This window comes from Pseudophryne corroboree, chromosome 2 (genome assembly GCF_028390025.1).
Source record: "Pseudophryne corroboree isolate aPseCor3 chromosome 2, aPseCor3.hap2, whole genome shotgun sequence".
NCBI lineage: Eukaryota > Metazoa > Chordata > Amphibia > Anura > Myobatrachidae > Pseudophryne > Pseudophryne corroboree.
Window position 1 is genome coordinate 436277879 of NC_086445.1, and position 13130 is coordinate 436291008.

The 13130-nt window shown below is 46.2% G+C and overlaps 1 protein-coding gene across 5 annotated transcripts in view; it reads left to right on the forward strand.

The window, feature by feature from the left end:
• Positions 1 to 13130, forward strand: part of BBX (BBX high mobility group box domain containing) — a 244701-nt gene that overhangs the window by 216592 nt on the left and 14979 nt on the right. For all 5 annotated transcript variants that reach the window (XM_063953620.1, XM_063953619.1, XM_063953622.1 and 2 more), the window contains one exon: positions 1646 to 1834. In XM_063953620.1, the coding sequence (XP_063809690.1) occupies positions 1646 to 1834 (189 nt within the window). The remainder of the gene's footprint in view (positions 1 to 1645; positions 1835 to 13130) is intronic.

The following is a 13130-nucleotide window of genomic DNA, read 5'->3' on the forward strand; positions in this document are numbered from 1 at the left end:
ACATAAAGCTATAGGACAATGTTACATTAATGGTCCATCCAGCGTCTACACTTCCGTCTGACATTCGTGCTTTTGTCTTCTCATTGTTAGAAGCATGGGGATAAACCATGGATGCATGAAAAGCACCTGTATGTACTGTACGGACCCCAACTAGAACCTTTTTATCTACATACTCGCATGCACTTTAAGGCATTTCCCCTACTTGAGCTCTGAAATACTGCTCATTCCAAGCTTATTTATGTCTGGTCCACTTTTATATTTTGATAGGAATAACTTTTTTATTTTGTATTTCCTTTTTTTATTTTTAAATCAAAGTATAAGAGCGCTTAGGTGGTGGCGGAAGGGTTGGTAAAGAGTCTAGTTCTTTTCCAAAAAGAATGTCACCTGTAAACGGAAGTGGTTCTGCTGCTCTTTTTGACTCTGCGTCAACTTGCCATGACCGAAGCCAAAGAACTCTTCTGGCTGCAATAGTTGCTGCTGAGATTCTCGAGTTAACTTGTCCGATATTATTTTTAGTTTTCTCTTACAGTGCATTCTTGTGGTGATACATTGGAAGGAACTTAAATAGGGAAAATAGCAAAACTCACATTTTCAGGATTCTGCTTTTTGTAACTCTTATGTTAGTGATAGCTCGTTCATTTCTCTAAAATGAAGATAGGTCTCTAGAGTATAGCGATGAATAGCCCTTGTAGTTTATTTTAATTTCATATGCACTATAAGGTTGTGAATTCAATTTTCTTTTCTTTTTTATTTCAATGTATTTTAATGATATTAGATAATATATACATGAGTTTATAGGTATATTATTGACACAATTATGTGTGTGTGTGTTTTTTAATATACAGTATTTTAGATTTGGCTGTACTACTGGGCATGCTATTGGATGTTCTGTGCTTCACTGTTGGTCCTTCATCATAAAGGCATTGTTGTGTATAAACTCATTTGTTTATATCAGAAGTTCCCAAACGCGGTCTTCAAGGCACCCCAACAGTCCAGGATTAGGTATATCCATGGCTCAGCACAGATGGTTAAATCAAATTGACTTAGGTGCTAATTAAGTCACCTGTGGCCAAACATGGATACATTTAAAACCTGGACAGTCACGGTGCCTTGAGGACCTCGTTTGGGAACCTCTGGTTTATATTAAACACCAACATGAAACAGTTCACATGCTCAAGGATTGAAGGCTTAGCTACAAGAAGGGCCATCCTAGCAATGCATTAAAGTCGAAGTCCTGGACCAGACCTAGGAGTCTGCTGAGATTACTTCACTTGCCATATTAATACAAAAGATCATAGGCACCCAAGATGGTCTTTTCAATAGATGCGGTGCAACAAGTGTACCTATACTGATTACATAAAGATGCCTTTTGTAACCAAGCACATCTGCTGTTTTATCACTGTACTACATAAGTACTATGACTCCTCATATAAACAGCTTAAAGAAATTGTTATATGAATATATGTAAAATATATCTTTATAATTGGCAAGTAGTGATGCCATTCCTTTTATCAGGAAACTGTCACTTGTGTCACATGACAGTGATGCTACAAAACACCTGGATATGAGGATCACCACACACAAGCCACTTGATTAAAAGAAAACACTTTATAGGGGATAATGTGTTTTATATGTTGTCTTTTAGCCATAACAGAAGACAAGACCACAAATGATAGCTCAATGAGGGGCAGCACCAGTTCTGTTCCTCACATTCCAGAACCTACAGCGATTCATGAACCTTTGGTTGGAAGTCAGAAGAGAAAAGCCAGAAAAACTAAGATTACACACCTAATTAGGTCTATGGATTGTCAGCCTTCAGTAGATCATCTTTTAGGTAAGACTGAGCTCTGCTTTTAGAAAGATCTGTCACATGCAAAATTGCTGTAACTCTTATGCTAGATTATAATGTACTGTACTACATAGGTAAGGTTATATTCTATGATATATTATGTATTCTATGAGGGGTATTCACTTGTTTGAAAACTCAGTTGGGCGTCTGTTTTTTCCTATCTAATAGACAGGAAAAACAGACGCGACACCCAACAGACTTTTCAAACAATTGAATTCCACCCTATATGTACCATTATGAATATGCTGTGCAAGAGAATGGTCTATTCCATATGTAATATGGATTAGATTTGCTGAGAGATCGCTTTTGTTGCCTGTGAAATGACACAAATCATGTGCACTTTATTCAAGTTTGCATGAAATTGTGCATTCTTTTGTAAATCTAGTGCTCACAAAATCTAATCACAGCAGAACATGCAATAGTGGCTACATACTATGATATCGAACACTTGGCCATGTATAGTTGTGTGGGTGACCAAACAATTCCTGCGATACCTGGAGATAGTCTGATCACAACCGATAGGATCTTTATCAGGCAGGTTGGTAAATCACGGTTATAAACCTGTGTGTGGTCATTTTTTGATAATAATAATAATGGTCCCTAGTAATCTGGATGAATGGCCTATGTACCAAATGGCTACCAAAGTAATATCCAAATTTAATGTTGATACTGGTGCTCAACTCCATCTTAAGCATATATTAATATCATTAGGTAGACTTGCGTATTTGTGTTTCTCTGACGTCCTAGTGGATGCTGGGAACTCCGTAAGGACCATGGGGAATAGACGGGCTCCGCAGGAGACTGGGCACTCTAAAAGAAAGATTAGGTACTATCTGGTGTGCACTGGCTCCTCCCACTATGACCCTCCTCCAGACCTCAGTTAGATTTCTGTGCCCGGCCGAGCTGGATGCACACTAGGGGCTCTCCTGAGCTCCTAGAAAGAAAGTTTATTTTAGGTTTTTTATTTTACAGTGAGACCTGCTGGCAACAGGCTCACTGCATCGAGGGACTAAGGGGAGAAGAAGCGAACCTACCTGCTTGCAGCTAGCTTGGGCTTCTTAGGCTACTGGACACCATTAGCTCCAGAGGGATCGACCGCATGGAACTGGCCTTGGTGTTCGTTCCCGGAGCCGCGCCGCCGTCCCCCTTACAGAGCCAGAAGCAAGAAGAGGTCCGGAAAATCGGTGGCAGAAGACATCAATCTTCACCAAGGTAGCGCACAGCACGGCAGCTGTGCGCCATTGCTCCTCATACACACTTCACACTCCGGTCACTGAGGGTGCAGGGCGCTGGGGGGGGGCGCCCTGAGCAGCAATAAAAACACCTTGGCTGGCAAATATATCACAATATATAGCCCCAGAGGCTATATATGTGATAAATACCCCTGCCAGATTCCATAAAAAAGCGGGAGAAAAGTCCGCGAAAAAGGGGCGGAGCTATCTCCCTCAGCACACTGGCACCATTTTCTCTTCACAGTACAGCTGGAAGACAGCTCCCCAGGCTCTCCCCTGTAGTTTGCAGGCTCAAAGGGTTAAAAAGAGAGGGGGGGCACTAAATTTAGGCGCAATATTGTATATACAAGCAGCTATTGGGAAAAATTCACTCAATATAGTGTTAATCCCTAAATTATATAGCGCTCTGGTGTGTGCTGGCATACTCTCTCTCTGTCTCCCCAAAGGGCTGTGTGGGGTCCTGTCCTCAGTCAGAGCATTCCCTGTGTGTGTGCGGTGTGTCGGTACGGCTGTGTCGACACGTTTGATGAGGCGGCTTATGTGGTGGCAAAGCAGATGCCGATAATTGTGATGTCGCCCCCTGTGGGGCCGACACCAGAGTGGATGGATAGGTGGAAGGTATAAACCGACAGTGTCAACTCCTTACATAAAAGGCTGGATGACGTAACAGCTGTGGGACAGCCGGCTTCTCAGCCCGCGCCTGCCCAGGCGTCTCAAAGGCCATCAGGGGCTCAAAAACGCCCGCTCCCTCAGATGGCAGACACAGATGTCGACACGGAGTCTGACTCCAGTGTCGACGAGGTTGAGACATATACACAATCCACTAGGAACATCCGTTACATGATCCCGGCAATAAAAAATGTGTTACACATTTCTGACATTAACCCAAGTACCACTAAAAAAATAAAAAAATAAAAGGGGGTTTTATGTTTGGGGAGAAAAAGCAGGCAGTGTTTTGTTCCCCCATCAAATGAGTGAATGAAGTGTGAAAAAGCGTGGGTTCCCCCGATAAGAAACTGGTAATTTCTAAAAAGTTACTGATGGCGTACCCTTTCCCGCCAGAGGATAAGTTACGCTGGGAGATATCCCCTAGGGTGGATAAGGCGCTCACACGTTTGTCAAAAAAGGTGGCACTGCCGTCTTAGGATACGGACACTTTGAAGGTACCTGCTGATAAAAAGCAGGAGGCTATCCTGAAGTCTGTATTTACACACTCAGGTACTAGACTGAGACCTGCAGATAGTGCTGCTGCAGCGTGGTCTGTGACCCTGTCAAACAGGGATACTATTTTGCGAACATAAGAGCATATTAAAGACGTCGTCTTATATATGAGGGATGCACAGAGGGATATTTTGCCGGCTGGCATCCAGAATTAATGCAATGTCCATTCTGTCAGGAGGGTATTAGAGACCCGACACTGGACAGGTGATGCTGACTTTAAAAGGCACATAGAGCCTTATAAGGGTGAGGAATTGTTTGGGGATGGTCTCTGGGACCTCGTATCCACAGCAACAGCTGGGAAGAACATTTTTTACCTCAGGTTTCCTCACAGCCTAAGAAAGCACTGTATTATCAGGTACAGTCCTTTCGGCTTCAGAAAAGCAAGCGGGTCAAAGGCGCTTCCTTTCTGCACAGAGACGAGGGAAGAGGGAAAAAGCTGCACCAGTCAGCCAGTTCCCAGAATCAAAATTCTTTCCCCGCTTCCTCTGAGTCCACCGCATGACGCGGGGGCTCCACAGGCGTAGCCAGTTACGGTGGGGGGCCGCCTCAAAAATTTCAGCGATCAGTGGGCTCGCTCACAGGTGGATCCCTGGATCCTTCAAGTAGTATCTCAGGGGTACAAGCTGGAATTCGAGGCGTCTCCCCCCCGCCGTTTCCTCAAATCTGCCTTGCCGACAACTCCCTCAGGCAGGGAGGCTGTGCTAGAGGCAATTCACAAGCTGTATTCCCAGCAGGTGATAGTCAAGGTGCCCCTACTTCAACAAGGACGGGGTTACTATTCCACACTGTTTGTGATACCGAAACCGGACGGTTCGGTGAGACCCATTTTAAATTTGAAATCCTTGAACACATACATAAAAAAATTCAAGTTCAAGATGGAATCGCTCAGGGCGGTTATTGCAAGCCTGGAGGAGGGGGATTACATGGTATCCCTGGACATCAAGGATGCATACCTACATGTCCCCATTTACCATCCTCACCAGAAGTACCTCAGATTTGTGGTACAGGATTGCCATTACCAATTCCAAACACTGCCGTTTGGACTGTCCACGGCACCGAGGGTCTTTACCAAGGTAATGGCAGAAATGATGATACTCCTTCGAAAAAAGGGAGTTTTAATTATCCCGTACTTGGACGATCTCCTTATAAAGGCGAGGTCCAAGGAGCAGTTGTTGGTCGGAGTAGCACTATCTCGGGAAGTGCTACAACAGCACGGATGGATTCTATACATTCCAAAGTCACAGCTGGTTCCAACCACACGCCTACTGTTCCTGGGGATGGTTCTGGACACAGAACAGAAAAAAGTGTTTCTCCCGCAGGAGAAAGCCAAGGAGCTGTCATCTCTAGTCAGAGACCTCCTGAAACCAAAACAGGTATCGGTGCATCACTGCACACGAGTCCTGGGAAAAATGGTAGCTTCTTACGAAGCAGAATTCCATTCGGCAGGTTCCATGCAAGAACCTTTCAGTGGGACATCTTGGACAAGTGGTCGGGATCGCATCTTCAGATGCATCGGCTGATAACCCTGTCTCCAAGGACCAGGGTATCTCTACTGTGGTGGCTGCAGAGTGCTCATCTTCAAGAGGGCCGCAGATTCGGCATACAGGACTGGGTCCTGGTAACCACGGATGCCAGCCTTCGAGGCTGGGGGGCAGTCACACAGGGAAGAAATTTCCAAGGACTTTGGTCAAGTCAGGAGTCGTCCCTACACATAAATGTTCTGGAACTGAGGGCCATTTACAATGCCCTAAGTCTGGCAAGGCCTCTGCTTCAAACCCAGCCGGTACTGATCCAATCAGACAACATCACGGCAGTCGCCCATGTAAACGGACAGGGCGGCACAAGAAGCAGGATGGCGATGGCAGAAGCCACAAGGATTCTCCGATGGGCGGAAAATCACGTCTTAGCACTGTCAGCAGTGTTCATTCCGGGAGTGGACAACTGGAAAGCAGACTTCCTCAGCAGACACGACCTACACACGGGAGAGTGGGGACTTCATCCAGAAGTCTTCCAACTGTTGGTAAACCGTTGGGAAAGGCCACAGGTGGACATGATGGCGTCCCGCCTAAACAAAAAACTAGATATTGCGCCAGGTCAAGGGACCCTCAGGCAATAGCTGTGGACGCTCTAGTGACACCGTGGGTGTACCAGTCGGTTTATGTATTCCCTCCTCTGCCTCTCATACCAAAGGTACTGAGAATAACAAGAAAACGAGGAGTAAGAACGATACTTGTGGTTCCGGATGGGCCAAGAAGAGCTTGGTACCCAGAACTTCAAGAAATTATATCAGAGGACCCATGGCCTCTACCGCTCAGACAGGATCTGCTACAGCAGGGGCCCTGTCTGTTCCAAGACTTAGCGCGGCTGCGTTTGACGGCATGGCGGTTGAATTCCGGATCCTAAAGGAAAAGGGCATTCCGGAGGAAGTCATTCCTACGCTGATAAAAGCCAGGAAAGAAGTAACCGCAAACCATTATCACCGTATTTGGCGAAAATATGTTGCGTGGTGTGAGGCCAGGAAGGCCCCAACAGAGGAATTTCAGCTGGGTCGTTTTCTGCACTTCCTACAGTCAGGAGTGACTATGGGCCTAAACTTGGTTTCCATTAAGGTCCAGATTTCGGCTCTGTCGATTTTCTTCCAGAAAGAACAGGCTTCGCTGCCTGGAGTTCAGACATTTGTAAAGGGAGTGCTACATATTCAGCCCCCTTTTGTGCCTCCTGTGGCACCTTGGGATCTCAACGTGGTGTTGAGTTTCCTAAAATCACATTGGTTTGAGCCACTTAAAACTGTGGATTTGAAATATCTCACGTGGAAAGTGGTCATGTTATTGGCCTTGGCTTCGGCCAGGCGTGTGTCAGAATTGGCGGCTTTGTCATGTAAAAGCCCTTATCTGTTTTTCCATATGGATAGGGCAGAATTGAGGACTCGTCCCCAGTTTCTCCCTAAGGTGGTATCAGCTTTTCACTTGAACCAACCTATTGTAGTGCCTGCGGCTACTAGGGACTTGGAAGATTCCAAGTTACTGGACGTAGTCAGGGCCTTAAAAATTTATATTTCCAGGACGGCTGGAGTCAGGAAAACTGACTCGCTTTTTATCCTGTAGGCACCCAACAAAATAGGTGCTCCTGCTTCTAAGCAGACTATTGCTCGCTGAATTTGTAGCACAATTCAGCTGGAGCATTCTGCGGCTGGGTTGCCGCATCCTAAATCAGTAAAAGCCCATTCCACGAGGAAAGTGGGCTCATCTTGGGCGGCTGCCCGAGGGGTCTCGGCTTTACAACTTTGCCGAGCTGCAACTTGGTCAGGGGCAAACACGTTTGCTAAATTCTACAAATTTGATACCCTGGCTGAGGAGGACCTTGAGTTCTCTCATTCGGTGCTGCAGAGTCATCCGCACTTTCCCGCCCGTTTGGGAGCTTTGGTATAATCCCCATGGTCCTTACGGAGTTCCCAGCATCCACTAGGACGTCAGAGAAAATAAGATTTTACTCACCAGTAAATCTATTTCTCGTAGTCCGTAGTGGATGCTGGGCGCCCATCCCAAGTGCGGATTGTCTGCAATACTTGTATGTAGTTATTGCCTAACTAAGGGTTATTGTTGAGCCATCTGTTGAGAGGCTCAGTTATATTTCATACTGTTAACTGGGTATAGTATCACGAGTTATACGGTGTGATTGGTGTGGCTGGTATGAGTCTTACCCGGGATTCAAAATCCTTCCTTATTGTGTCAGCTCTTCCGGGCACAGTATCCTAACTGAGGTCTGGAGGAGGGTCATAGTGGGAGGAGCCAGTGCACACCAGATAGTACCTAATCTTTCTTTTAGAGTGCCCAGTCTCCTGCGGAGCCCGTCTATTCCCCATGGTCCTTACGGAGTTCCCAGCATCCACTACGGACTACGAGAAATAGATTTACCGGTGAGTAAAATCTTATTTGTGTTGCCCTGTGATACCACTCAGTAGTTTTGTGTTAAATAAAGATGTATCCAGCATTGTCAATAACTCCATTCCATGATGTCAATTCATGGCTGAAAAGAACAGTAAGAGGCAAGAAATGAAAGTGTGATATTTAGAAAATAAACATGTACTGTATAAGCCAGTAGGTTAAAGTTAACTAAAGGTAGATAACCTTATTAGGCAAGTCACTTCAATATTTCAGTAATTTAGTGAGGACTCACAAAGTAACAACATTATAAATAGAATGCAAATGTGTTAAATACATTTTTAAATGCTCTAGCACAGTATAGTATAATTATATACTTATGGTTATACAATTAATTCATTAGACTTTTTTGGGGGGAGTTCTACTAAAGTTAAAAAAAGCGCATCATTTCTCTTACGTCCTAGAGGATGCTGGGGTCCACATTAGTACCATGGGGTATAGACGGGTCCACCAGGAGCCATTGGCACTTTAAGAGTTTGAGAGTGTGGGCTGGCTCCTCCCTCTCAACCCCACCCCACTGAGGGTTAATGGTCCAATTCTCCGCTGACAGGACGCTAGCTCCTGAGGGAACTATTCGCAAGCCCAACCACGGCGAGCATACGTTCCCGCAGCACGCAGCCACCCCTAGCTGAGCCAGAAGAAAGAAGAGTGGTGAGTGCTAAGCCGGCGTCCCAGTTAGCAGGTCGCTGGCCATTATGGCGGCGTCTGGGTACAGTGACGCACTGCTTTTAATGGGGCAGACTGAGTCTCCATACTTAGTGCACAGTAGTGTACGCAGTACCCAGACTGGCATTACAGCTTAAAAGGGGGCTTACTCCATTTTATGCACTCAGACACATAAAGCCAGTATAAAGAAGAGCGGGAAGACCGCGCGCCATTGAAGGGGCGGGGCTTCACTGTGTGTGGATCCAGCAGCTCACAGGCGCCATTTTACCCTACTGCAGCTACACAGAGGCTGACTGCAGGGACGCGCAGCTCCTCCGGAGAGCCTCCAGATTACCTCAGCGGTACCAGGGGGTCATAGCAGGGGGGAGCTTTATACTTGTGTACTAAGTCCCTAATCTAGGTACTTAGTCTGCGACCTGGCTAAGCTTGGCTTTAGCGATAAGGGCACCGTGTGCTTGTTCTATCCTCTCTGTGTGTCTCTCGGGAAGGGCTCTTTGTGGGTTAATTGTGCTTTTAACCTTTTCCTGTGTGTGTGCTGTTACTATTGCAGTACATCAGGCAAAAAGTGTGTATCATGCAAGGCACGGTGTTCCTCTTCTCCAGGGGGTTCACTAGTGTGTAGCATCCCTTCACAGGCTAGTGGGGCGGCTTACCAGTTTCACAAGAGGCAAGAATAACCTTACAAGACGCCATTCAAAAACTGTTACAGACCCAGATCATTGTTCCAGTTCCACCTAATCTACAAAACAAGGGTTACTATTCCAGCTTGTTTGTAGTACCGAAACCGGATGGTTCAGGAAGACCGATTCTGAACCTCAAGTCATTGAACCCATAATTACAAGTGTTCAAGTTCAACATGAAGTCTGAGAGCAGTGATCTCAGGTCTGGAAGAAGGGGAATTCCTAGTGTCTCTGGATATCAAGGATGCTTTCCTTCACATTCCGATCTGGCGTCCTAATCAGGATTATCTACGGTTGGCACTGCAGGACTGTCGCTACCAGTTCCAGGCCCTGCCATTTGGTCTCTCCATGGCACCAAGGATGTTCACCAAAGTGATGGCAGAGATGATGATACTACTCCGCAAACAAGGAGTGACCGTAATTCCTTACCTGGATGATCTTCTGATAAAGGCTGCACCCAGGGAGCAGTTGTTGGAGAATATTGGTCTCACAACCAGATTATGGCTGGATCATGGGTGGATTCTGAACCTACCAAAATCTCACCTAGAAACAACGCAGAAGCTTAATTTCCTGGGAATGATACTGGACACGGAGTCTCAGAGAGTGTTCCTTCCCTTGGAAAAGGAAATGGTAATCCAGTTGATGGTTCGGGCTGTCTTGAAGCCGACCCGAATCTCAGTACATCTGTGCATCCGCCTTCTGGGGAAAATGGTGGCTTCTTACGAAGCAATTCAGTACGGAGGGTTTCATGTGAGGACCTTCCAGCTGCATCTGTTGGACAAATGGTCCGAATCGCATCTTCACATGCATCAGAGGATTCGTATGTCGCCAAAAGCCAGGATCTCCCTCCTGTGGTGGCTACAAACTTCTCACCTAGTAGAGGCTCGAAGGTTTGGTATACAGAATTGGACTCTTCTAACCACAGACGCAAGCCTCAGAAGTTGGGGTGCAGTCACCCAGGGGGTGCAGTTTCAAGGAAGGTGGTCAAGTCAGGAAATCGTTCTTCCAGTAAACATCCTGGAATTCAGAGCTATCCACAAAGTCCTTCTGCAGGCCTCATCTCTTCTTCAGAATCAGACCATTCAGGTTCAGTCGAACAATGTGACAGCGGTGACTTTCATAAACCGACAGGGCGTAATGAAAAGCAGAGCCGTAATGTCAGAGGTGTCAAGAATTCTCCTCTGTGCGGAAAAACACGTTGTAGCGTTGTCGGCAATCTTCATTCCGGGAGTAGACAACTGGGAAGCGGATTTCCTCAGCAGACACAACCTGCACCTGGGGGAATGGGACCTCCACCCGGAGGTGTTCCAGTGGCTGACGCGTCGGTCGGGTTATCCACAAATCGACATGATGACCTCTTGACTCAACAAGAAGCACAAGCGGTATTGTTCCAGGTCGAGGGACCCACAAGCTGCAGCGGTCGACGCCCTGACGACTTCGTGGGTCTACCGGCTGGTGTACTTGTTTCCTCCTATTCCTCTGATCCCAAGAATTCTCAAAATAATAAAAATGGAAAGGGTTCAAGCAATTCTCATTGCTCCGGACTGGCCGCGAAGGGCCTGATATGCGGATCTTCTCGAGATGCTAAGCCGTAGCCTCTGCGAGAGGATCTTCTGCAACAGGGCCCTGTTCGTTTATCAAGACTTACCACGGCTACGTTTGACGGCATGGAAGTTGAACGGCTGATTCCAGCCAGGAGAGGGATTTTCCGACTATGATCCAAACCAGGAAGGAGGTAATGTCAAAATAATATCACTTAGCAAATTGAGCATCTGCTACTATATATGTCTGTTGTGAGAGGCAGAGAGGTTCCTGCATTAGGAGGAGGTGCAGGCCCTGACATGCCATATGGAGCATTATAGGGTTTCTTCAAGGTAGGTAGCTCTTAGCTAAGATATATTTAAGTAAGGAGCCATTATCATGTGGCTCCTTGCTGCTTATTCATAGACCCAAATTGGGGTAATGGCGGTGTGGGGTGGGGTGCCTCTGGACTGGCTGAGCTGGATGGCTTTAGTGTGGCATTCCTTTACATTCTCTTAACACTTTTCACATACTAATTTCTTTAACAATATTTCTCCATTTTAATTACATCACATTTTTGTATCACCTTTTATAGCTCCGGCTTCCTAACACTAATTTATTAACACTATAGTTTTTTCACTGGCATGCTGCCCTGGCTTTCTGACTTATGCTGGTGCTTTGGGGTGCCACACCCTGCACCTAGATATAGCGCTTGGGACCCCAAATATACAGAGATGCCTTGATGCGGCTTTGGGGCTTATTCATACATTTGTACAAATATATGTAACCGAGATCTCTGAATTCTAATATTTTGTCGGATTTAAATCTGGTTACTGTTATCATTCAGGGTTCTGGGGGAAACAAAATGCCTTGTTTTTTTTTTGTTTTTTTTTTACTTGCTTAGAAATACCCCTCCCTTTCAAGCACCTGAATGATATCACTAAGCTAACTGAGCATCTGCTACTATGTATAACGTCAAAACATTACCATCGTATCTGGAAGAAATATGTCTCTTGGTGTGAAAGCAGACCGTATTCTGCAGTGGAATTTCATCTGGGACGTTTCCTGCTTTTTCTGTAGTCGGGAATTGATGTGAGCCTAGGCTCCATAAAAGTTCAGATTTCGGCCTTGTCTCTTTTCTTTCAGAAACAATTGGCTTATCTCCCTGAGGTCCAGACGTTCTTGAAAGGTGTTCTTCATAGCCAACCTCCCTTTGCGTCTCCCACGGCACCTTAGGATCTCAATTTGATTCTGCAATTCCTCCAATCGGATTGGTTTGAACTGTTACAGGACCGTCACACTGTTGGCCTTGGCTTCGGCAAGGCACGTATCGGAGCTGGGGGCGTTCTCACAAGAGCCCTACTTAATTTTCCATGAGGACAAAGCTGAACTCAGGACTTGTCGGCAATTCCTTCATAAGGTGGTGTCGGCATTTCCTATCAACCAGCCAATTGTGGTTCCGGTTGTTACTGACACCTCTGCTACTTCAAAGTCTTTGGACGTTGTAAGGGCTTTGAAGGTATATGTAAAGCGAACTGCTCGTCACAGGAAATCTGACTCGCTGATCGTTCTTTATGATGCCAATAAAATTGGGTGTCCTGCTTCAAAGCAGTCAATTGCACGCTGGATCAGGCTCACTATCCAGCATGCTTATTCCATGACAGGGTTGCCGATTCCGAAATCTGTACTGTCCCACTCGACTAGGTTGGTGGGTTCCTCTTGGGCGGCTGCCCGGTGTGTCTCTGCATTACAGCTCTGCCGAGCAGCTACTTGGTCGGGTTCGAACGCACATTTGCCAAGTTTTACAAGTTCGATACCTTGGCCTCTGAAGATTAATCTGTTCTGCAGGAACCTCAGCACTCTCCCACCCGGTTTGGGAGCTTTGGTACTTCCCCATGGTACTAAGGATCCCCATGGATTCCCAGTGTCCCCTAGGACGGAAGAAAAAATAGGATTTTAATTACCTACCGGTAAATCCTTTTCTCGTAGTCCATAGGGGATACTGGGTTCCCATCCGTGC